Here is a 26,608-nt window from a genome sequence, read left to right on the forward strand (position 1 = left end):
AGCAAGAAAAATAATGAAGAAGTAATAAGGAATGTCAACAAAGATGGAGAAATGCTAAAGACTGTTAAACATAGGAAAACGTCATATCTGGGACATATAATGAGAAGAAACCGAGAGAAAATTATACAACTGATCCTTAAAGACAAAATAGAGGCCCGTTGAGGTGTAGGAAGAAATCAAGTTTCTTAATTAAAAACATTCGTGAATGGACTCAGATATTAAATGCAGGACAATTATTTCATATTGCAGAAGATAAAGAAGCCTTCGCAATGGTGATCGCCTACGTCAGATAATTCTGATATGGCACGTGAAGAAGGAGCTGAAGCATTATTTTATCTTTAATGAATTGTAATATACATAAAACATTCCACCATAACACATTCAGGAATAACAAAGCCACACAATACTTCAAAGTTAAAAAATAAACCAGAAATAATTATTATTGAAGATAAAATATGCAATATTTTTGTCTGTGGGTATATTAATATTAATAAGTAACACAAGAATAATATAAAAATATAATATTTGTAACTTACTTATTTGTCCTCTCTTGTTTATTATTACAGGAGATGGTGTTTTTGTAGGATAATACTCTATTTTAATATTAACTTCAAAAGGTCTCTCTGTGGTTTTTCTTACTTTCAAACTTTCCGAACCTTTAGTATTCTGAATAATAACCGTATGGGTATTACTCACAGTTGTCTCTGGTTTCGGCTTCGGTTTTTTATACTTCAGTTTCGTTTTCCTTTTCCGTTCCGATGCTGTTTCCTCCAGTTCATCTAAACCTTCTCTCGAAAACAATCTGTTTTCTATATCATTAGAAACATTTTCAATCCACGGAGACAAATCAAAGTTTTTCAAGATTGGATCTTTGCAAGATAGTCTACTGTTTTTGTTGGTGTCTGGTGATAGGAATGAAAAAGGCTGAATCGTTTCGATCTCATCCATGGTTTGACAAAGAATACTTGATAATGTCGCTCTTCGTATTTGCTGTAATTGAGCTGGAGTGAATGATGATATAAATTCGCCATTTTCGTACCAAAATCTAAAAATCATTTATTAAATTTACTATTTTTATCCATTTTCCATATTAGATAGTCTAATATGTAACCTCCTTTGGAATTAAAAACATGTTTTTCCAAAAAAATCTTTTATTTTATTCGATATAGCCTCCTTTCGCACTACTGGACTAGTAAAACAGCTCACATACTTGGGCGTACAGATAACTGAGGACTGCGGCGAGGAGGAGAAGGTACGGAAAGGGATAATGCTTGCTAACAAACATACTTCTCTATATCGTAGGTGTTTGGATCCAAAGACATCGATAGGAAAGTAAAGTTTAAGAATATAATAAGTATAAAACCATCATACGACTAATAACAACATATTATGGCGTAGAAACATGGATCATGCAAGAAAAGACAATAAACCTTATTAATACTTTTGAAAAAGAGATGTGAAGAAGATATTGGGACCCATTTTCGACAATGGTATAGGAGAACAAGGTTCAACCACGAGTTATACCTACCAATATTACAAAGAACCCTCTATAGCAAAGTATGCAAAAATACAAAGAGTGCCCTTGGCAGGTCACCTCTTAAGAATGGACAATCATAGAACACCTAGTAGAACGCTTAGCGGAACTTTGGTGGGACGTCGGCCAGTAGGAAGACCAAGGAAGAGCTGGATAGACGAAGTGTGAACCGATTGCTAAAGAGATATCAAGGGTGGATAACTGGAGGAGAGCAGCCAACGACAGAGTTACTTGGAGGCGGATGCTGGGGGAAGCCAAGGCCCGACGTAGGCTGTAGCACCGTAGAGAAGAGAGAGAGAGAGTCTTCTCTCTTGGAACTGTCTTGGTAAAAAAAGACTTTCTTCTTAATATGGGGCCGTTTCTCAATGAGTTCCTGCTTCTGTTTGTCCAATAATGCACAATAATATTGGCTAATAATAGTTTTACCTTTTTCAAGATGGTCAAATAAAATTATGCCTTTTCAATCCCAAGGTACAGAGACTATGACCCTTCCGACCCATTGGTCGACTCTTGGACGCTTCGGAGCACTTTTGCCGGCTTCAATCTACCCCAGTGCGTTAATTCTGGTCTCTGGTGTGTAGTAGGGGATCCAGGTTTTATCAACAGTTACCAATCGATGCCAAAAGTCCGACGAATTGCGCTACTAATTCTCATGGCTCCTCCAATTTGCGCACCTTTACTTTACACTTCACAGATAATAATGTTCGTATTATTATCTGTTTAGTGTATAATTAGATATACCCCAATGAAGGAAGTGCTAAAGTAGGAAACATTGCTTTTGGGAATGAGTTGCATCGCCATTGTAGAATGACGAATGACTATAGTCCGTACAATATAGATACCGTTGCATGTCGTCCTCGTCATAGCTCGTTACGTCACATGATACCAACACGAAATATTTAAGTTATAGTTGTGTTCCTTTTTAGAATCGTTTTTGTCATTATGCGGCATTTTTCCAAACACGTCAATTTTTAGCAGCTGTCAAAAATATACTAATGATCGCATCGCGCTAAAATTTGACATGTATGCCTATAAAAGGTTAAACTTTCTAGAACTAATGTTTTTATGAGATCGCACGATCGCAGAGCCCCAATCAGCAAAGCAGGTTACTTATCAGTCCACCAGATACAGACTGTTTAGTGTCTAATTAGATATACCCCAATGAAGGAAGTGCTAAAGCAAGAAACATTGCTTTTGGGAATGAGTTGCATCGCCACTGTAGAATGACGAATGACTATAGTCCGTACAATATAGATACCGTTGCATGTCGTTCTCGTCATAGCTCCTTACGTCACATGATAGCAACACGAAATATTGAAGTTATAGTTGTGTTCCTTTTTAGAATCGTTTAACCGAGTACACTGGAATTAAAACCACTAGACATATTTTATTATATACGCGTAGAAATAATATTTAAAGATTTCTGTTAATATAAATTTAAAGAAACATAACTTAACTTGTTTCATTTAACTTATATAAGTGGAATATAAAGCGTTTTTATAAAGGATACTTGTTCGGATTACACTCTAACTGCGATCGAACAAAGGTGACACTTTTGCGGTATTGACACTTCCGATTTGTTTTTATTAATTACTATATAAGTATTTGTTTTATTATATTTATCGTTTTAATTATTTACTTTAACGTAAAATTACAACTTAATTCTTGTTTTCTATTTCTAATGTTTTTATTTATTTACATTGAATATTAATTTGTTTTGTTGTACAATCAACTTCGCAATAATAGGGCTTTTCATCGATTTTCATTTGTTTCGAGCTTCTGTCATGTTGTATAATCTGTGTACACGTATTCATATAGATACACGGATTATACGACAAATGACAAAAGCTCGAAACAAATGAATGTGAATGAAAAGCCCTATTATGTGATATATTTGATTTAAAATGAATTCAAGAATATTTTGTAATTGGGAAACATTAGGTTTGTTCTAGCAAACAGTCAAACTAGTCAGAAACCGTCAACAAACAGTTGGTCAGTGAGAGAAACATAATACAGTCACCAGTGCTATCCTCTCTACTCGCACTGGTCGACTATTCGCTGATGGTTTTAATCCGTTTGAAACTAATGCTAGAACAAACCTAATGTCAACTTAGATCTCTGACGCAGATAATGACGTGCAATGGTATCTATCTAAATCGGTCTAGGACGTTTCATCGCCACCAGTTCATCGCCGGCCGATTCATCGCCGCGCCGGCCGATTCATCGCCAGTTAATTAATCGCTAACTGATTTATTTCCAAATCTCCGACCAATTTTCTACAGTTACATTTATTATTTATTTTTAATATTAATTAAGAATTCTAGGAAATGACCTAACCTAACCTAACCTGACACTACATATATTTGAACATATATATATATATATATATATATATATATATATATATATATATATATATATATAAGGACATATATGAACATATATACAAGGCCATTTAACACTACAAATTTAATACTATTTAGTATCAAATTTAGGGGAAGTAGAAATAGAACAGTAAATTAATATAATAATATTTTTATCTTTTTAATTGTCATAAGTTTTGAACTGAATTTAACGTCGTATCGTGTCATCTCCCATAATACAAAATCAACTGACTAACTGGCGATGAAACGGACGGTAATGAAACAGACGGCGATGAAATGGACTGGCGATGAACTGGCGGCGATGAACCGGCGGCGATGAACCGGCGGCAATGAAATGTCCCATTCCGATCTGTATTATTTGAACTGTAAATGAATCAGCCCGAATGTGGTCCATTAGGTGGACAGCGGCGAAGCAATGTTACCATTTATAGTACGTATATCTAATTGAAAACTACACAGTCTGTATGTAGTATTCATTCCAAAAGTATTTGTCAAAAATTCTCACTTACCTGTCTCCTTTCCTAAGATTAACAAACTGCTGAGCTATGATACATGCAAAGGTTGGACCTACCACTGCTCCTTTTACAGGTTTTTCTGCCAAACCACCACTGAAGAGATCAATGTCGTCGGCATGTCGATATACCTTTCGGAATTTTTTTGTTGTTTCCACACTGAAAATCTTTAAAACAAACTTCAAAAATAAAAGCGCAACAATGCATCGTTTTTTTTGCTGGTACTTTCAAGGAATGTTAGTTAAAGTTTGAACTTGAAATTGATCATTTATGTGAAAATGTTTAAAAATTATTATTAGAAAAATCAAACAGTAATTGAAAATTCAAAGACAGTATTAAAGAAAAAATAAGCATTGAGAGAGTTACTCACTTTAAATATCTGGGATGCTATATTTAGACTAACTAAATCCAACTAAATAGACTAAATTCAGAATTGAAGCAGCTCACACAACGTTTATAAAAATGAAATCATTCTTTTGTAACGAGAACTTATAGGTCTGGATCCCGCATAAGAAAAAAAAAGTTGATTAATAGCAAGCTGAAAATTTGTTAATAGCTTAACGGTGTCTAGTCGGACAAACTTTGATATATGGGAACACTGGAACAGGGGAAGTTTTAATGGTGGAAGCGGTTAAAAATTTGGAACGTCAGACTACGAAAACATCAGATGTATTTTGTCGAACAGAACTTCCAATTGATTTGTGCCCCTCTCATTAAACTCTCATGCAAAAATCAGACTGGTGTTTATCACCAACTGGGCATTTTAATGAGTGGAACACGAAGAATATGTCAAATGACAGAAATCTTGTTGGCCAGTAATAGCAGTCTGATTTTTGCATGAGAGTTTAATGAAAGGGTAACAAATCAATTGGATGTTCTGTCCAACAAAATACAAGGGAAGTTTTCGTCGTCTGACGTTCGAAACCTGTATCCTGTCCCACAATTAAAACTTCCCCTGTTCCAGTGTTCCCGTACATCAAACTTTGTCCGACTAGACACCGTGAAGCTATTATCAAATTTTCTGGTTGCTATTAATCTACCTTTTTGGTATGCGGGATCCAGACCTATTAAACCTAAAATTACGTCAAAGAATGATGAAATATTATATTTGGTTTGGTTAATATTGTTGTTACATGGCATCGATCTTCGAGAAGACCGGTACAGAATCCTTCAAGTTATCATGAATGGTAAAATCGAGTGTCGCAGAAGAATTTGAAGGAAGCAAATGGCATGGATCAAGAGCATTCGCGATTGGACAAAACATTCTGAACAAGATTAGCTGAAGACTGTGAACAACTTGCCAATGTAATTGCCAAAGTTACTAAGACCTAATATGCCACGGAAGGATGATGAAGATGGAACTTTTACTTTTGAAATTTTGATTATAACACGAATCATTGGGTGTCAATTTCTGGAAGGGTTAAACAAGAGCATCAAAGAATACTAAAGGTGACGTTTCTGTAATAGCCAATACATATGTTCAAAAATGAGAACATGTATATAAATGTAATGAGAAGAGCTTATCTCATACAGCAGTAAAGACAATAATAACATTGACGACGATGGTAGCAAATTATTAAAAATATAACAGCAATATCTTTTTATATACTCAACCTAGAACAATAATATTGGATTACTAACCTTTTTTAAATCATTCCAACTTTTAATGGGTGTGAGTCCGCAAGGCTCTCTCCAAGATGTGTAAGGCGGTATACCATGGTCCCTTCCTCTTTGGATATTAATAGCTGCCAAATCCATACCAAACTGCATATCAGTGGGTTGAAATAAATGATTAGATAACTCATCACAAATAAATTCATCCCGTCGTTGTGCTGGTTGGTTACAAAATCCCAAAATCGTTCTATCTACAGAACCAAAGCTCCAAATGTTTTCGAAATTTGTGAATTCTTCATGAAGCGAGACATCTACAAAGTTTATTTTTAAGAATTCGCCGTAAAACGAAATCAAGTATTATATTTCAGTTCGTTCAGAGAGAGCCATAAACACCCTTACTAGTTTCACTCTCATTAGAGATGACCAGAGAGTGTATATGTTACCGTTAAAACCCGATTCCAGCTAAAACCCGAATTTACTAGGAAAAACTAGTTTTAACTAAGTGCTTTAGACATTTCTAGTTTTAACTAGTCAAAACTAGATTGGACTGCTAAATTTAGTTAAAACTAGAAATCCAAAACAAATTGAATTTAGAGTAGTTTATACTAGTTCAAACTAGTATTTACTGGAATTACTGGCGAATATCAGTTAAAATCGTTGCGAGAGGAGACAAATTAATACAATTTGGCTTGTTCGGGGTAGCGGGATAGGGTTAATTTTTACGGGGCAGCGGGGGTAGCGGGATAGGGCAACTGTTAATTTTTCTACATCGTTTTTATTGGATTACACTACTGTGTATTATTCAAAATATAAGTGATAATGTCGAAGATCAGGTTGAGAGCAGAGATATAGAAACGTGGAAAGAACGATTTTTGGAAAAGGTTTTACAAAAGGAACAGAGCGAGAAGAAAGAAAGTCACTACAATGTTGTGACCAAAAGCATGTATGTATAATAAATTAATGGCCGAAGTATAAGATGCGGAACTGTCTGCCAAGAAAACAGTAAAACGATTTAGAATTGTTGAAGTTGGCGAAATAAAAAAGTTGGGTTCTAGAATTGAACCCATCAAATATTATGTACCTGCTGAGGACATTTTTGATGTACATCCCAATGGGGGGGGGGGTTACAACCCCCAAAACCCCCCTGGTTACGCCTATGTTAAAGGTTATAGGTTGAAGAAACCGCCAAAAAATACGCAAATATAACAATAATTGGTATGTTCAATAATTTTATATCAATGTGTGAAACCTGCCAACGGAAGAAGAGTAAAGCGAAGAGGGGTCTTGTTTCGAAACCTATATTGCATTCAGAAATTAATAGTCGCTATCAGGTAGATTTGATCGATATGCAATCACAAGAGGATCACGGCTACAAGTTTATTATGGTTTATCAAGACCATTTAACAAGTAATGCAGTTATAAATGAGGTAATGTCATACTGGCCTAAGGCAAAGTTAGTCCATAGAAAACCAAGGCACAGCCAGATTAAAGGTTCAGTCGAGCGAGCTAACCAAGACATCGAGAAAATGTTAGCAGCATAGATGTAAGACAATAATACAACAATGTGGTCAAAAGTACTTGCATTTTTTACGTTTACGATCTTGTCCAGTAATTTACGTTTTAGATAAATCATTTGCAAACAACCGGGGTAGCAAATTATTTACCGAGATTTAGTTGAATCTGGAAGTTACTGAAAAGTTTAGTAAAAACTAGATTTGACTGAAATATATTTAGTCTTAACTAGAATTAACTGAAAATATTTGATAGTTCTAGTTTTCACTAGTTAAAACTAGAATTGTCTAAAGCCCATAGTTAAAACTAGTTTTTCCTAGTAAATTCGGGTTTTAACTGAAATCGGGTTTTTACGTTATACAGTAGACTCGCGATTATCCGAGCCTCGGTTAACCGAGGCAAAAGTTATAACTGGTGAGTTACAACTTTCAACTTTGGCGCAACATCGCCGCCTCAAAAACAGGAATGAAGCTTACGCAAAAATCAATCAAATATTTTTTTAAACAGTAATATTGATAAGGTAAATGTTTTTATCTTTTATAGACAGTAAAAGTTATTAGTTTTGTGATTAAAACATCCACAGTTTTGGTTATTTACGTGTTTTTCTATCAACATAACCAATCTCAGTGTTAACCGAGTTTTTCCATATCCGAGGTAGTCACGGTCCCAGATAGCTCGGATAATCGCGAGTCTACTGTATATGGTTATCTTTGAACAAACTAAAACAAACCAAGTCTCTTAATACCGAATCACGACAAAATAACTAATATGGATGCCGTAGCAACATCTGCCTAAAACAATTCGAAGTTTCTGGTTACGCCTTCGTGGTTTCTATTACTTGCAAACCAAACTAATGCTGAATTAAAGAAGACACGGGGGTCTATAATTTGCATCTCACTTCCTGTCTATTCAGCGTGGCAAAATTCCAACGAAAACTTGGTCTCTATACTCAGTTAGGAGTAAAACTAATACAGAAGAATTCGCCGTAAAAATTCTGAACGAACTGAAATATATACGTCTCTTGATTTCGTTTTCCGGCGAACTCTTCTGTATTTGTTTTACTCCTAACTGAGTATCGAGACCAAGTTTTCGTTGGAATTTTTGCCACGCTGAATAGACAGAAAGTGAGGTGCAAATTATAGATTCCCCGTGTCATCTTTAATTCAGCATTCGTTTGATTTGCAAATACTAGAAACCACGAAGGCGTAATCAGAAACTTGGTCTCATTAGAAGTTTTATTTCACCGAAAATAAAACTTCGAATTGAATTGTTAGTTTATTTTTACTTAAAATTACCCTTATAATATATGTATGCTAGATTGCTTACTGTTGAAGATGGGTCGATGTCTTCTGTCAGTTCTTATGAAAGAATTCTGTACCATACTATGTCCAAACCGATAAGCTGCGGTACTAAATGCATTTGCCATCATTGGATTAATTTTAGTGTCATAACCCTTATAAAATCCTTTGAAACCTAGTTCCAGTTCAAATAAGTGCAAAACTTCTGGGCCTAAGAGTATAGGTAGAAATTCGTTGTAAGTGATGTGTTGAATAAGAGAATAAATAATTTTTCTGGTTTCTTGGTAGGTCTAAAACAACAAATTTAAGTTTGCCCACTCTATGTAAGAGGATATCTAGAAGCCCAAAATATTTATGAAAGTCTGATAATTAAGAAGAAGTATAAAACCACAGTCATCTTATTACAAAATCAATTACTCCAAAGAATAGAAGCCTTTTGTGAGAGTGTATCTTTCATTTTAAAACGCTTTTCTTTAGTTCAATAGTTTGCGTCAAATCTTTAGACGTTAATTTGACTGCCTTTTCTCCAATGCAAATGAATGAAAATTTGCAGACATATGCATTCGCGGGAAAAATACACGAATAGTCAATAAAAAAAAATATGTTTATTAATTATTTAAATAAAAAAACACGATTTTAATGGAAAATCGTTACAATCCTCTTGTTTTTTACAATGTAAAAACTTGAAACTTTTACGGATTGTAGCTAATGATATGAACTATACATAATTTCACTTTTTACGTTAATTGTTTACGTTATGCTTCATAAATAAACAATAAAGTTTCAAATTTTGAACGCTCATATATTTGTTTATATAAAAATCGGGGCTTATTCGTGTCAAATTTCAATACGATACGAAATAAAACTTCGACCAAAACTCGAATTAAAAAAATTCGTGTTTTTATCGTAGTCGGTAGAAAATCCACCGGAACAGACGTTTTGCGCTACAATTAATATTAGAAATCGTTTTGGCGTATTAATTAAACGCTTTTCTTTAGCTCAATCATTTGGGTCAAAAATTTAGACGTTAATTTGACTGCCTTTTCTTTAATGCAGAAAATTTGCAGACATATGCATACGCGGGAACAATATATGAATAGTCAATAAAAAATATGTATGTTTATTAATAATTGGAATTTACCGGAAAATGCTAAAATTCTCTTATTTTTTACAATGAAAAAACTTGAAGCTTTTGCAGATTGTAGCTAATTATATGAACTATACATAATTTCACTTTTTACGTTAATTTTTTACGTTATGCTTCATAAATAAATAATAAAGTTTCAATTTTTTTGGCCGATTTTGACTGCTTTTCATGTTAGTACATCATATTATGTTTTATACATATTTTAATAAACATGACGATATATTTTAATGCTTGAAAAGTGTAAGACTAAAAATAAAAAATAAAAAAAAAATGAAAAACAAATTTTTAAGAAACGCTTTTCTTTAGATACGAGTGACCAAAATTAAAAATATAATAAAAAAATCAACTAAAAAGCAAAAAATAAAAAAAAATGAAAAAATCTAACACATTCGTTAAAGAAAAGCGTGGAGCGAAAACCGTTTATTCGATGAAGACGCGCCACGCTTTTCTCTGACGAGTGTGTTAGATTTTTTCAATTTTTTTTATTTTTTGCTTTTTTGTTGATTTTTTTATAATATTTTTAATTTTAGTCACTCGTAACTAAATAAAAGCTTAAAATTTTGTTTTTCATATTTTTTTTATTCAAATATAAATTTGATTAGGAATTTTTTTAAAAAACCTATACAAAGAGCTATTTACTTTTTCATCGCTCCAATGAGAGTTAAGCCTCGATAGCACAGCAGCTACTTGATTATGGTACCGTATCCAAACCGTATGTAAAGCAGTAAGTCCAGGCTGTTCTGTAACTCGACCATCTCCTGGCTGAAAACAATCTGTTGTCAAGGCTCCTGCGTTACATAACTCACCTCCTGGTGGATCTGGAGGTTGAAGGGGTCTATCACTAAGAGGTCTACCGTAGAAAATTTTACCTATAATTAACGAGGTATATAAAATTAGCAATATTATTTCGTGGTATATAAATAGTTTATTAAAGTAATATAACAAAATTTATATAAAATGTAGAAAAGTATCATCATCATCATCATCATCATCAGAGGATCTACAGCGGTAGTTGAGCCTTGAAGTTCCTCAGTCTATTTCGCCAGTCGTCCCTGTTCCCTCTCCAACCGTTGCCAATTTGCTGCGCAGATCTTCCTCACGACCCCGTCCATACCATCCCTTCATCACAGCCTAGTAGACCGGTCTAGTTAGACTCAAAAATAGGAGTGAGGCTACAATAATTACCATCAAGCTGAAAATTGGCAGGATTGTTCAAAATACCATCATAAATGAAATCTAAAAAGTCCTCATAAATCCGACCCCTGCTAAACAATTTACGCGGGGTCAAAGGTCACCAAATATGGTTTTTAGCGATTTTCAGCGGAACGGTAAGTTTAATCGTAAAATTAGTTTTAACAAAAAATGTAGAGTAGATAATTATCTATAAAAAATACCTTAATAGTTTTTTTCCTAAGAGGCACTGTTTTTGAGATACAACGATTCAAAGAGTTATAATATATCGTCATAATATATATGTATTAGTACATTAGGTATATACATCACTGAAGCTGTAATACAAGTAAACATAATATTCTACGGTCAACTTAACCTATATTACACATAATAATATAAGATTATAAATATGATAATGTTTCTACTATACAGCTTGCGGTCTACCGAGGGATGCAATCCATAAGCTGTATTATATTACAGTGGCAACAAAAAAATCTTTACAAAGTGAATGTAACGCGAAAATAATAAGAATTATTTGAATTTTACGGCTTAATCCCAACAAAAATACACAACAAAACACAACAAATGACAAAGTATTAACTTATAATAATTCTTTTTATTTATGCGCCTTAGTTCAATTTACAAAGATGGGTTTTGTCGGAATAAACACGTTCGTCAGCTAATCTAATGACCCTACCTATTCTCTTCTCCGAAGGGTTTGAACATAATAATGAAAGACAACTTTCTAGGCAAAATATTTATTGCTAAGTACTAATAAATACTTATGCAAATTACACCGTAATTTTCCTGGGTGGCGAAATCCTTCAGGTAGATGACACCCTCGAGGTATTAATTAGTCTTGAGTACTACTCCGGAGTGAAAATACGTGTTAAACTTATATTTTTTTTTATCGTGTATTTCGTGTTATTTTCATTGTTATAACAAAAATGTCAGAATATTGTTTTATTTTCGCGTATTTGCGCGTATTATTTGACGTAATGATAATTGAAACAGTTTTTAAAAAACTAATTCAACTCCACAAGAAGTTATTTCCAACGGAATTAGCTTTCTTCTCTCTATGTATGGAGCGCCTAAGAAAACTACGTGCTTAGATAAGTTTCGATATGCATGTTTTTTAAAAGTACTCGAAACAAAAAACAAGTGCAGTTATCTTGTCTTCCTTCAACCTCAGCGGCTGCTCATCAACATCTTTTTCGGGTATATTACCAAGTTCAAGTGTGGCTTGGTTATCAGCTAGATCCAAAAGACTGGGGATGGAAATTAGTCGACAGTTCATTAGAACCAATTCAAACTTTACTCCCCCCTGCGCCGGAAAAACTCCTGAACACAATTTTTTGCAACTGTAAAAAGGGATGTAGCGCTAAATGTGGTTGCAAAAAAGTTGGGTTGTTTTGTTCGGTAGCATGTACTAATTGTCAAAACCGGTCGTGCTCCAATGTTGAATCACCAACAATTGAGGATTCATTTGATTCTATCGAGGAGCCATGCGATGTCTCATTATTGGGACAATTTACTTGCACCCAGGATGAACAAGAAGAAGAAGAAGAACAAGAAGAAGAAGAAGAACAAGAAGAAGAAGAAGAACTATAAGATGAAGAAGAGGAAGAAGAACAATGAGAAGAAGAACAAGGGAAGCAGAAGTATTAGAAAATTATGAACCAGTTTGATGAATTACCCTTTTTTTAAATTTATACCTCTTTATATAAAGTTTAATAATTTTTAACCCTTGCCAATATCAATTATTAAATAGCTTTAAATGAAACAGAATCATAACAGATCCGTAGAATAGGCCTACTGGGGAAACCACGTTAAAAAAACGCGCTAAGTACACTACCTCAAAGGTGGTGTGGAAACGTGTGCGCATATTATGAAGATTACCACTTTTTAAATCGTTATATCTCAAAAACGGTGGCTCCCAGGAAAAAAAGTAATAATGCATTTTTTACAGCAATTATCTAATCTATATTTTTTGTTAGCACTAATTTTACCATAAAACTTACCGTTTCGCTGAAAATCGCTAAAAGCAATATTTGGTGACCCTTGACCCCGCGTAAAATTTTTAGCAGGGGTCGGATTTATGAGGTCTTTTTAGATTTCGTTTATGATGGTATTTTTAACAATCCTGCCAATTTTCAGCTTGATGGTAATTTTTGTAGCCTCGGATGCGTAAGTTGACCGGAGTATAGGTCTACCACGTTCACTATTCCTATTTCCTACTGGTACCCCTAATAGGGTTCTTCTGGGTGGGGAATTTTAATTTGCTCTTGACGTAGAAAAATATAAAACTGGTTAAAGTTAATTATGATTGTAAGATTTGAATAAAAGTGAGAATAGATAAATAAAACACATATAAAGTAATTTCCTACCCTGTCTAAAAGTTCTTATCGAGTCAGCTCTCTCCAAATCATTTCCATATATCATGGAACCGTCAATAAACGAAGTTGCTTGATTGATTTGTTCTCTCCAACCCAAATCACAGTTAATTCTTGTGGACGGAGCACTTCTTAAAAATTCCATGCATCCAATCTTAAATTTACTAAAGAACCAATCGTCTTCTGGTACTTCAATAGGAAGACAAGAGGGATGCTAAAAATATAAATAAAAACTTCTGGACCTTTTATCGTTCATAGAAAAATTACTTACTAGTAGTGGTTCTGGTAAAACCTTGTTTTCCGATTTGTCACAACAGCGTGGTACTGAACCATTAAAACCTCTGGATTTCACAACTGAGGTAATGTCATGGTCAATAAACTGACCCCACTGCATAAACATTAAAGTGATCACATTCACTTCCTGATCCTTGTCTTTGTGTATGTTAGTACTTATTTCTCTAGCTGAAGGAAGCCTTGTACCCAATATGGACCGTCTAATACTCTGAATACCTTTAAAAAGAAAATTTGGTTAAACGCAGTTTAAAATTCTTTTATAGTATGTTTATGTCGGTTTTCTTAACAATAATACAAAGTAAACTATAACATGAAGGATGAAGTTTTTCAATCCTAAAAGCAACATTAATAATATTGAAAATATTAAAAATATTACTAAAAGATTTTTAAATTGAAAAACTTATTGGTACATTATGGAACTTTACCAAGCTGCAGACGGAAATGTGAATTGCGTAGTGTAGAATTCCTTCCCTTTGTCTTCACTGCAGCATCCATTTGGCTTGCAAATTGTAGAAGCCTTGGAGGTGTCACCAGGAAAATGTACCAATAAGTTTTTCAATTTAAAAATCTTTTAGTAATATTTTTAATATTTTCAATATTATTAATGTTGCTTTTATAATTGAAAAACTTCATCTTTCAATTGCCAGATGACGCTAGTCACCTACCCTATTTGTTTCAGTTGCAATGTGTGGGAAAAGCTCTCTGTGCTGGTCAGTTAGGATATGGAGAACAAGCCTGCGCTCTCTCCGATGAGATTCCAATAAGAATCGAAAATCGCGATTCAGAGAGCTGGGTTGCACTCCGTATTCTAATTGAAAAATAAAAATGGTATACATTTTTATTTTATGACATGAAGGTTATTATGATGAACAAATTAGATGCCTTCGAGATGTGGTCATATCGTAGGATGCTTAAAATCTCATGGGTTCAACGCATTTCAAACGCAGAAGTCTTAAGCAAAATAGGTCAAGGCGAAAGTGACTTGACGAAGATGATAAATAAAGGAAACTTGAATATCTGGGGCATATAATGAGAGGTAGCAGATGCTGGTCAAGGCGAAAGTGACTTGACGAAGATGATAAACAAAGGAAACTTGAATATCTGCAGCATATAATGAAAGGTAGCAGATGCTGAACACTGATTTCTCGACCAACCTTCTGTGATTCTTCTTTTAATCTATCTATTTTTAGTTGCATGTCCTGTTTTGTATGTGCAAATGTAGACCTATGTTAGAATGAAAACTGTAAATGCTACATTTACTGCAACTTTTAAATAATAACTTACCATCTTCATAAACCGGAGGCAAAAATCTTTGCATGGGAAGAAGAGACGCACCTCTCCATGGATTCTCCAAGTTATTACACGTACCATCATAAGTTCTGTACCTCTTAGATGACAATGGACATCTTGGCTTTCCTCTCAGAGGACAATCTTCTTCAAGAATTTTAGACTTTAAAGAAATTGGTGAATCGTTTATTTGGCGACTTACATTTTCTGGAAAGCTAAGAATAATCATTAAATTTTGCAATATAAAAATATTAACTTATTTAAAGAGATCCTCCACATTAATGAAACCTATTGAAATGGAACTGGGCAGGACACGTGGCTGGGATGACAGATAACAGATGGACAAAGCGGATACAGGAATGGAGCCAAGAAATGATGCCTACCGTGGCACAGGTCTCCACCAACACGTTGGACTGATAAACTAAAGCGTTGTCATAGGAACTGGACACAAGAGGCACAAGATTGAAATACACTGGCAGGCAAAAAATTTAGGTCACTAGATGAAATATACACGTTTGATGCCTCGAATTTCCTAAACCTGTAGTCCGATTTGGGTGATTTTTTAGTATCTTATAGCTTTATTATTTAAGAATCTCAGTGTATTAATATTGTTGCTAGACAGGTAAATGCCATTTTATACGGGGTGTAACAATCACACTGTGTTTTTTCCTTAAAGTTCGGAACCCTCTGAGGAATATTATAGCATAGATTAAATATTGAAATTAAAACCTAATTGTAGCCTTAGGCTTTCTTAACATTTTCTTTTTTGACTCATTTGCTTATGTTGGATAATAAAAAAGTTATTTTGAAGTTTTTAAAAACAGTTTTTAAAAAAGCTCTTTGCTTTATAAACATATGTCCACAAATGCTTCGTTTCCGAGATACGGGATGTTGAATTTTTTCTTACAAACTGACAGTTTATTTGTTGCTCTAAAACCGGTTGAGATATGCAAAGGAAATTTGGTAGGTTCAAGAGATAGTTATTGCGCATTTTTTGACATACAAATAAGAATTTTATATTCACCATTTTTTTTATTGTATGTCAAAAAATGCGCAATAACTACCTCTTAAAACCTGCCAAATTTCAGTTGCATATCTCAACCGGCTTTAGAGCAACAAATAAACCGACAGTTTGTAAGAAAAAATTCAACATCCCGTATCTCGGAAACGAAGCATTTGTGGACATATATTTATAAAACAATAAGTCATTATTTGTTCATGCAGAATTTCTCCTTAAAGTTTGTCGCACTTATTTAGAAATACCCTGTATTGATGAAGAACATGGCTAGTTGTTAAAGTACCTAACTTTTTTATTATCCAACATAAGCAAATGAATCAAAAAAGAAAATGTTAAGAAAGCCTAAGGCTATAATTGAGTTGTAATTTCAATATTTTATCTATGCTATAATATTTTACAGAGTGTTCTAAACTTTAAGGAAAAAACACAGTATGATTGTTACACCCGGTATAAAATGACATTTACCTGTCTAGCAACAATATTAACACAATGAGATTTTTGAATAATAAAGCTATAACATACTAAACAAATCACTCAAATCGGACAACAGGTTTAGGAAATTCGAGGCATCAAACGTGTATAATTCATCTAGTGACCTAAATTCTTTGTCCGCCAGTGTAGATGGAAAATTATGAGGGAGATCTATGTCAAGCAGTGGACAAGCGAAAATTGAATGACGAATTGAAAAGAATAAAATAAAATCAGGAAACAATCAAAAAATTGAACACGTGAATTCGTATACTTACTTAAGAACAACAGTTAATTTAAGTTGGAATCAAACGAAGGAGATACGTATAAGAATAGAACAAGCAAAATTTCACTAGCATGAAGAAAATTTTCACCTCTAACAGCCTCACCCTACCTCTCAAAATCTGGCTTCTCAAAATGCTATGTATTTTCGGTTTTGTTATATGGAATGAAGGCGTGGACAATGACTGCAATATTATTGATAAAAGTAGAGTCCTTCGAAATGTGGGCTTGCCGACAGGCGCGGATCTAGAAATTCATAATAGGAGGGGCTAGACTTACCTCAAAGTCAAATATTATATTTTCCAGATTTAGCCATACGACTCACACTTACTCTGAGGATAAAATACACTATATAATTCCAGATACCTACGGTATCAAAAGGATTGATAGACAATTCACGACTATTAATCTCACTGGTCGTTCTTTACCATAAAGATTAACCTGTCTACCATCAATGGGTAGGTACGCATGGATTATCTAGTAAAATACAAATTTTTATATCTTTATTGTATCGCAAATTTGAAACGTGACTTTCATGAGATAAGGTTTATTTATACCCAGTGTAATGTATTTGCATTTTAAAATATCATTTTTGTTATTCTTTGAATTGAGAAAAATATTTCCGTTGTTTATGGTTCCACCGGTTGCCAAACAAATGCGCCTGCAGATTATTTTCAGAGAAGGCGTTTTATTAGATTTTATGGCTTCTTTCAATTCTTTGGAAGCGGTTGTCGTGTAATTTAGTGTTGTACTGATGGCTTAAAGTTAGCAGAGTTAACAGAAGAGTTAACAGAAAAAAATAATAAATAATAAAAAAATAATTATAGACTAAATACAGTAGGGGGGTCCATGGACCCGTTGATCCCCCTGTATCCGCGCCTGCTTGCCGACATATATTGCATATATCCTGGACGTAAACAATGAGGAGTACTACGACGTATAGGTAAGGAGAGAGAGCGAGAGAGGTAGAAATAACTCTAAAAAAAGAAAATTGGAATACTTGGGTTACGATATGAGGCACAGTGAATATAGAATACTTCAGCTAATTATCCAAGGGAAAATAGACAGCAGAAGGGGTCCAGGGAGGAGCATACACTCGTAGCTTCAAAACTTGCGGCAATGGTTCGGATTGTCATCTGCTGAAGTATTCAGATCTGGCGTAAACAAACTCAGAATAGTCATGTTAATTGCCAAGGTTCGGAAAGGACAAGGCACGTGAAGAAGAAAATTGAAAAGAAACTAAAAATAGTACTGCACAAAACTTACGATTCTATTATCTTTCTTGTAGCCTCAAGTGACGCCATTCCAAAGTTAGATAACTTTTGAGCTCTTTTGTTAGGTTTTCCAAATTCAGCAACTTTACTAGCAGGATGATGTGTGTTCAAAAATAAACCTGCAAACAATTATACCTCCATAAAATTGATTTACTCATCAATCAAAATTAAAACATACCCATTTTATACCAAAGTGGCTCCTTTATACTCAATAAATTTTCTACAGTATCCAAACCATATTTGACAGCTTCGTCGACATTTTGATGTTCAAGAATGTTCTTTTCAAATAAATTTCGGCTTTTTTGGTCTTCAAAAACTCTTTGCTGTTCTCTGTATATTTTGCTGGTATCGGTTACATACAGCTTTATTGCTGATGTTGTAAGAATGGATTGGATCAGCAGAATATGATGTATAAATAATATCCTGCTTGCAGGCCTGTGTATTTAAACCAAATATTTTACTTTTACAAGTAATGTAATTTATTTAAATACTTTTTGCAAACAATAGTTTATTAAAAATGTGAATAAATTTACCTATTTTGTCAAATAATCATTGTGAAGAGGCAAATCGTGTCTCTAAGAAACGAAAACAACAGGATTACAGACAGAAATGAAATAATACATTTCGTGAATAAATTCTACAGCTCACTACTCTTGAAATACTTGTAGAATAGGGTGACCAAATCATAAACTTGAAAAAACGGGACGCATCCAAGGAGTAGTGGCGCACCTAAAATTTTTCTCTGGGGGAGAGGGTTGGTTGGGCGTCGAATTTTTTTTGTATTGTTTGTGAAAGACATGTTATATTTTCTTACGATTTTTTGTATATTTTTCATATGAACTGGGGGGTTTAACCCCCAAAACCCCCTGGGTGCGCCACTGAAAAGGAGGGTTTGGAGCGATACCCAAACAGGTAGGGGAAATTAGAACATGGTCTTTTAGCTAATTTGGGACCTATAAATCCTTTTCAATTTACTTTTGAATGTGTAATTTACGTACAATCAAGACTGCGAAATATAAAACTATAAAACTCCGCCAGAATGGCATGGATCAACAACCCGTCAGAATAAAACAGGGAAGCATACAATATATCGAGAAACAAAGCCAACTCAAAAAATAAAAAGAAGAAAGAAAAGAAAAATGACTGATTTCGCTGGAGGATATTGAAAAAGACAGAGAAAACTATCAAAAGTCAAAGCAGCAAAAAATAAGCTCAGCATTAAAACAAGGGGACTAAAAAAGAAAAACCTTGTTTGAGGACAGACAGATCAGCAAAATATGTGAAGAATATTACGAAAAAATGGTATTCACTGTGAAGGAAATACACTGCGATGAAGAAGTAAGGCCGTAAAAGATAACGACGAATAAAAAATTTTCACAGAAGATGAAATAACTGTGGAATAAAATACGGAGGAAGAGAATTACGTAAAGGAAGAAACCAGCTAATACAACAAATATGAACAAAACAGACTACCAGCCGATTGGAACGCAGGTATTATAGTAGGTACCTATATATAAAAAAGGAGATCTAGAGGAGTGTGAGAATTACAAAGCAATAACTTTATTAAACAACACATATAACATTCTAGATTCTAGAAAATATACGAAACATAAAACTTTCATGCACTGAACGAATATTAGGAAAATACCAGAACTGGTTCAGACCGGGGGAGGTCTACCATTAATTCCATATATACAGTGGAGCAAATAATTCAACAATCGAGAGAATACAACAGAGAAATGCACCTAATATTCATGGATTTCAAAAGCGGTTTTGATACAACCAATCGGACAAAAATGATGGAGCAGCTAGAGAATGTTGGAATCCCAGAAAAATTAAGACATATGCTAACAGTGAGCCTAAAGAACACCAGGGCAAGGATCAGTTTCAACGGAACAACTTCCAAGGAGATTAATGTACACAAAGGCGTGAAACAAGGTGACTCTATCTCTCCGACAGTATTTAATCTGATATTGACAATATCAGATATTGACATAATCTGTAATCATAAGGATGACAAACTTGCAAACAAAAACATTATTACAGATCAACTTCAAATTTTAACATATGCAGATGATTCAGTCATCACAGCGAAGACGAAGATAACACTGACTTGCAGTTGGAAAATTACATAAGGAAGCGAAGAGAATAATAGGACTAGAGATAAACCAGCTCACAGCAAAATACATGGCGATAGGGAAAGATGAGCCAACTAAGAAATATCTAATAACACAGAACCATAAATTTGAAACTGTATCCACCTTAAGCTACTTAGGAGTAAAAATAGAGAAAACCGGAAAAGAGAGAACAGAGGAAAGAATTCTGAAGGACAGAAAAACTTCTACACGGTAGAAATCTGCTGAGAAGCAAGACTCTAAGTATAATATGAACCTATATAAGACCTTAATAAGACTTGGTGTTACATATGGGATGGAAACAACGACGATTAACAAGAAAGAGGAAGATAGCCTTCTGAAATTTGAAAGAAAAATAATGAGAACAATACTGGGCCACAATGTAACAAAAGAGGGAGAAATAAGAATGAAAACAAATGCAGAAATTGAAGAAAAATTAAAGAGAGAAAATATAGTCAGATAAAAAAATTCAACCCAACGCAAATACGGGACATTTAGGCGTCCCGAGATACTTTCTCCGAGATAAGTCCTCCAGGAAGAAGTAGAATTGACAATTACAAAAAATAAAATCGCTAAAGTAGCCGAAATAGATGGCATAACAGTAGGACTGCTTAAATATACTGGCAAAAAAACCTGGAAAATATTAGGTACATTTTAGTTACGAACTGACTAAGATCAACATGCATACTAGACTAGTGAAATATAGCAAATATAATTCTCATTCATAAGAAAGGTAGCAAAGAGAATATCAAAAACTACAGACCCATAAGGCTACTACCAATCATAAACGAGAATTTTACAAAGATCATTAACAACAGATTACAAACGCATTAGATGCTGATGCTGCACAGGCAAGAGGGGAAGCTAGTTTCAGAAGTGGATTCAGTACCGTAGGTCATATTTATACTTCACACCCTTCAAGAACTAATAAGTAAAGTTAAAGAATATGAAATACCGCTAGCCTGAAACTTCATAAACTTCGAGAAAGCTTTCTCTCGATTCTGTATATTCCAAGGCAGTTACAAAAGCTTTAACCAACCAAGACAGTAACAAACTTTAAATAGAAACAGGGATGTAGAAATAAATTTAAGATATGTACAACCCATTCATCATTCATATATATAGGCTTTAGCAAATATATAGAGAAAATCAAAAGCTAAAGTAATAATTTATGAAAACACTCCTGAATTTCCTACTACCAGGTCTGATAGAAAACGCAATTTTTCCAAAGATCCACAAGCCTAGAAAATATATTCAGTAAAATTAACTGGCAGAACAAAAGCCTATCTATTGATGGAGAATACCTTAGTCATCTCATAACTAATAGAAAAAATAATTACCAAAAATATATCCGTTCATCTGACTTTTGTAGATCTTAAGGAGGTCTATGACTCGATACCTAGAACCAAACTATGGGAAGCAATGAAAAAAGAGTAAAAGAAATAAAAGCACTCTACAAGAATAACGAAGTAACTATCAAAACGGGTAATAGAATATACAGTCCATTTAAGACGACAAAGGAACTACTACAGAGCTGCTCCACATCTCCTACCCTGTTCATAATATTCCTGGCAAAAACTATGAAACCATAGAAAAGAAAGCGCGAAGGAATGGGCATACCAGTTAGAAACGAATATCTATATGCCCTAAGTTTTGCTGACGACGAAATAATGATCGCGCAAGACGAAGATGACCTTAGCTTTATAATAAGAAAACTGGAACAGAAATATAGAAAGAATGGAATGGAAATAAACCTAAAGAAAACTTAATCCCCAACAAAAAGTGGACAACATCAATCCCAAATAGACTATTTCATGATAAGGAAAGAAGACATACGTGAATGCAAGGACTGCAAGGTAATAGTTTGAGACAGTAAGCCAACAACATAAGCTGCTTGTTGCCAACATTGAAATAAAAAGTGAAGCTAACCCAAAATATCGGAGAGGACCATAAAAAATCAAGTGGTGGATGCTAAAAGATGAGAAAGAAGGTCTATTCAGAGAAAGAATAGTAGACAAAATATGTTGGAACATGAAAGGAAGCCCTAATACAATTTGGAGAAAAATGTCCAGTAGTATTAGAGAGACTGCTATTGAAATACTTGGGAAAACGTCAGGAAAAAAGTTTGATGATAAAGAGACTTGGTGGTGGTAAAACGAAGTACAAGGAACAATAAAAGAGAAGGAAAAATTATATAAAAAGTGGCAAGAAACCAGATCCGACACAGATCTTCAAAACTATATGGTAGCAAAAAAGGAAGCGAAAGTAGCAATAGCAAAAGCCAAAGCAGTAGCGTATTCAAACCTATACATCCATCCTATACATCCATCTTATATCTTTTAAATCTTAACCAACTAGGCAAATTACAAAAATTACAGAATCGTGGAATGAGGATCATTTTACGTACAAGTAGATTAACACCTGTGACATTGATGTTGAATACTTTGCAGTGGTTTTCTGTATCGCAACGTCTTTTTTATTTGACCATGATATTGATTTTTAAAATTGTACATGGATTGGCACCTAAATATTTTCTCGATCTTGTTAGTTACAATTATTCAGATATTCACCCTTATTTTACGAGAAATTCTAATAATAATTACATCAGCAGAACCAATACTACAGGTGCTATGAACTCACTTCTCTATAAAGGTTTTGATAATTTCAATAAGTTGCCAACGGAACTAAGTTGAAGACCTCAATTAACATGTACTTATAGGAAAAATTTAAAGAATTATGTTGCAAATCGTATTTAATGTCTCATGTAGCTCCTAAATGTATTTGTTAACTGCGTGTAGTTTAATGTAATATTTTGAGTAATGTAGTATTTTTAATGCCTGTATTGTTATGGAATATTTTAAGTGTTTTTTTTGTTTTTTGTTTTATTTTTATCATTATGACTTGTATATTGTATCTTAATAACACTTTTCTATTGTCAAATAATTTAAATTGTATATACATATTATAAAATATCTCAATAGTAACTGTATATTAGGGTTACCTAATTTTTGAATAAATTCTTCTTAAAATTAGATGTATCCGAGATGAAAATAATAAAATACTAGTTCACGAAAAGCATGTCAAAAAGAGATGGAGAAAGTACTTTGACAGCTTATTAAATGAAGAATTTGACAGACAGCCTGTAGAGTCAACGGAGACAGTAGCAGCAATGGTCACCAAAATAACAATCGAGGAAGTGGCTCAAGCGCTTCAAAAATAAAGAAAGGAAAAGCGGTAGGAGCAGATGATATTCCTGGGGAAGTATGGAGAGCATTGGGAGAGATAGGAACAAGGTGGCTAGCAGGTTTATTTAATAGAATTATGGAAGTTGGACAAATGCCAGACGAATGGAGAAGCAGTATACTAGTACCTGTCTACAAAATCAAGGGATATATACAACAATGTATAAACTACAGGGCTATAAAACTGCTTAGCCACACCATGAAAATATGGGAAAGAGTAATTGATAGACGGATACGTGAAGAGACCGAAATATCCGAGAATCAGTTTGGCTTTATGCAGGGCAGATCAACAACAGATGCAATTTTCATTATAAGGCAGTTGATGGAAAAGTACAGGAGTAAAGAAACCAATGCTCATATGGTATTCATTGATCTTGAGAAAGCATATGATAGAGTTCCTCGAGAGATTCTGTGGTGGGCACTCAATAAGAAAGGGGTCCCTGGTGAATATGTAAAGATTGTGAGGGATATGTATGAGGGAAAACTAGTGTTAGGACAGGTGTGGGAGAGACTGATAAATTTCATGTGAAAGTAGGATTGCACCAAGGCTCGGTGCTTAGTCCGTATTTATTCTCATTAGTTTTGGACCAGATAACAGCGAAACTACAGGGTAACATTCCATGGTGCTTAATGTATGCTGATGATGTCGTGTTAGTAGGAAATAGTAAAAGAGACCTGGAACAAAAACTGGAAGAGTGGAGACAAGCTCTGGAGGAAAAAGGTTTAAAACTTAGTAGGACAAAGGCAGAGTATTTGCAATGTTCATTTAAAGATGGAGTTACTACAAATAAAATGGTATTTTTGGATGGTGAACTGATTGTTAAAAGCAATAGTTTTAAGTACTTGGGATCGGTATTACAGAGTAATGGAGAAATAGATAGAGATGCATGCAGTAGAATTAGGGCTGGATCGATGAAGTGGAAGGAAGCGAGTGGTGTGCTGTGTGACAGGAAAATTCCAATGTAGTTGAAGGGAAAATTCTATAAAACAGCCATAAGACCGGCTATGATGTACGGAACTGAATGTTGAGCAGTGAAAAAGAAAGAGAAACAACGAATGCATGTCGCGGAAATGACAATGCTTAGATGGATGAGTGGAGTGACAAAAAAGGATAAAATTAAAAATGAGTATATTAGGGGAAGTCTAGGTGTGGCACCACTTAATGCCAAAATGAGAGAGCATAGGTTGAGATGGCTTGGTCATGTTCAACGTCGAGACGCTAATCACCCAATACGAAGAATTGCTGAAGTGCAGATTCCTGGATGGAGTAGGAGAGGAAGACCAAAGAAGACCTGGTGGAGACGATAAGGCAGGACATGTTGGTAAAGGGCATTAACATTGCTATGACCCAAGATAGAATTGTTTGGAGAAATGCAATTATGGAAGCCGACCCCGCATAGGGATAAGGCAAAGAGAATGATGAATGGAGAATACAGCAATAAAACAGTAGGAATGGGACGAATGTAAACAAATCAAAGGAACAGACAAGGAAAGTATTTAGGTTTCCTAATATCAAACAAAGGAACAATAATTGAACAAGATGTGAAAAATAGACCAGGAAAAACAAGAGACTGCATCCTAAAATTGAACCCGAAACACCATGACAGGAAGTATCCTGAGTTATGGATGTGAAAATTGGATAATAAATAAGAGCGATATGTATAATAATAAATAAAAGCAAAAAGCAACAGAAATGGAATTGCTAAGTAGGCGCTGTAGAGTAACAAGAAGAGAGATAATAAATAACATAGAGAGTAATAAAAGAATGGGAATGAGCTCAAATATAACAGACTACTTAGAACATAAAAGTTTTATCTGGTACGGATATGTCAGAAGAGAACAGCAGACAAAAAATGTTGGATAGACAGAATAACAGAGTGAAGCCCGATATGAAGAAGGAAGAGAGGCAGACCCGAAGAGCTTTCATAGATGAAGTGGACGAAGCAATGGAAAGAAAAAATCTACAGGAAGGGAACTGGCAATACAGAAAGAACTGGAGAGAACGGTTGAGTGAAGGGATACAGTGAAAACTGTGAAAATCTTTAATATATGAATATAAAATTACAGACATCTTCTAAACACATTTTCATAGAACAACTTTAATACAGCTTTTAGTTTTAAGCAATATATTTACAGCAATATATTTTTTAAAGAAATGAGTCACTTATCATTTTGTATGACGATAATAATATTTTTTGGTAGGTATATTATTATTCATATTATAATGAATTTTTCATTCAATTAAGTCAGTAAAACAAACCGAAATAGTACGTTGTAGCGTAAGCACAACAACTGCGCACGTATTCACATCTAATTTAAAAATACTCATTTAATATTAATTGACTGCCATTAAATAGTTTCAATATAGTGCTTCTTCATGTGCTGTATTTAAAATCAAATTAGTTTCCTGTAAAATAAGTATTAATATTAATTAATATTAAAATGTATAAAGCACAAAAAATTCCTATGTTTTTCTAAACATTTCAGAGAAGTATGCAATCACCATAGCTGAAAATTATTATGTAAACATTTTTAAATAACTACGTAGTTTGACTACTACGTTTTCTACAAATCCATGTTATGTTATTATTTTTTGTTTAGTTTTGTATTTCAACTAGGTTTTTTTATGTCGCATTTTCTTTCTTTCCTCTTTTCTGGATCATTTTATTTAAACGTTCACTAAAGAGAGATCACTAAATAAGAGCGGTAACCAAAATTATTGATTGATGGAGATATTAACCAATATTGGAATGAACCTGTGATATAAGAATTATCAGCAATCTGTACTTAAATCAAACATCACCTATCCGGACAGAGGCAGGAGAATCCGACGATATCATAATAATAAAACGTGGGGTTCGTCAGGGATGTATACTATCACCACTGCTGTTTAACATATCTGAGGAAATCTTTCAAGAAGAAGTGGATAATGTTGAAGCCGGAATTCGAATGGAGAATGTTTCAATAACTTACGATACACAGACGACACGGTGGTATTCGCTGACAGTTCTGAATGTCAGAGATATGGACTTTCACTAAAC

The 26,608-nt window shown here is 34.1% G+C and overlaps 1 protein-coding gene across 1 annotated transcript in view; it reads right to left on the bottom strand.

Moving 5' to 3' along the window:
• Positions 1–26,608, bottom strand: part of LOC114324277 (heme peroxidase 2-like) — a 56,581-nt gene that overhangs the window by 11,679 nt on the left and 18,294 nt on the right. Inside the window, exons 2-11 of the mRNA XM_028272076.2 lie at positions 18,369–18,625; positions 18,183–18,309; positions 15,146–15,363; positions 13,839–14,077; positions 13,562–13,781; positions 10,641–10,870; positions 8,883–9,144; positions 6,072–6,355; positions 4,428–4,597; positions 537–1,045 (exon numbers count right to left, since the gene is read on the bottom strand). Coding sequence (XP_028127877.1) covers positions 537–1,045; positions 4,428–4,597; positions 6,072–6,355; positions 8,883–9,144; positions 10,641–10,870; positions 13,562–13,781; positions 13,839–14,077; positions 15,146–15,363; positions 18,183–18,309; positions 18,369–18,625 — 2,516 coding nt within the window. The remainder of the gene's footprint in view (positions 1–536; positions 1,046–4,427; positions 4,598–6,071; positions 6,356–8,882; positions 9,145–10,640; positions 10,871–13,561; positions 13,782–13,838; positions 14,078–15,145; positions 15,364–18,182; positions 18,310–18,368; positions 18,626–26,608) is intronic.

This window comes from Diabrotica virgifera, chromosome 1 (assembly GCF_917563875.1).
Source record: "Diabrotica virgifera virgifera chromosome 1, PGI_DIABVI_V3a".
Classification (NCBI taxonomy): Eukaryota; Metazoa; Arthropoda; class Insecta; order Coleoptera; family Chrysomelidae; genus Diabrotica; species Diabrotica virgifera.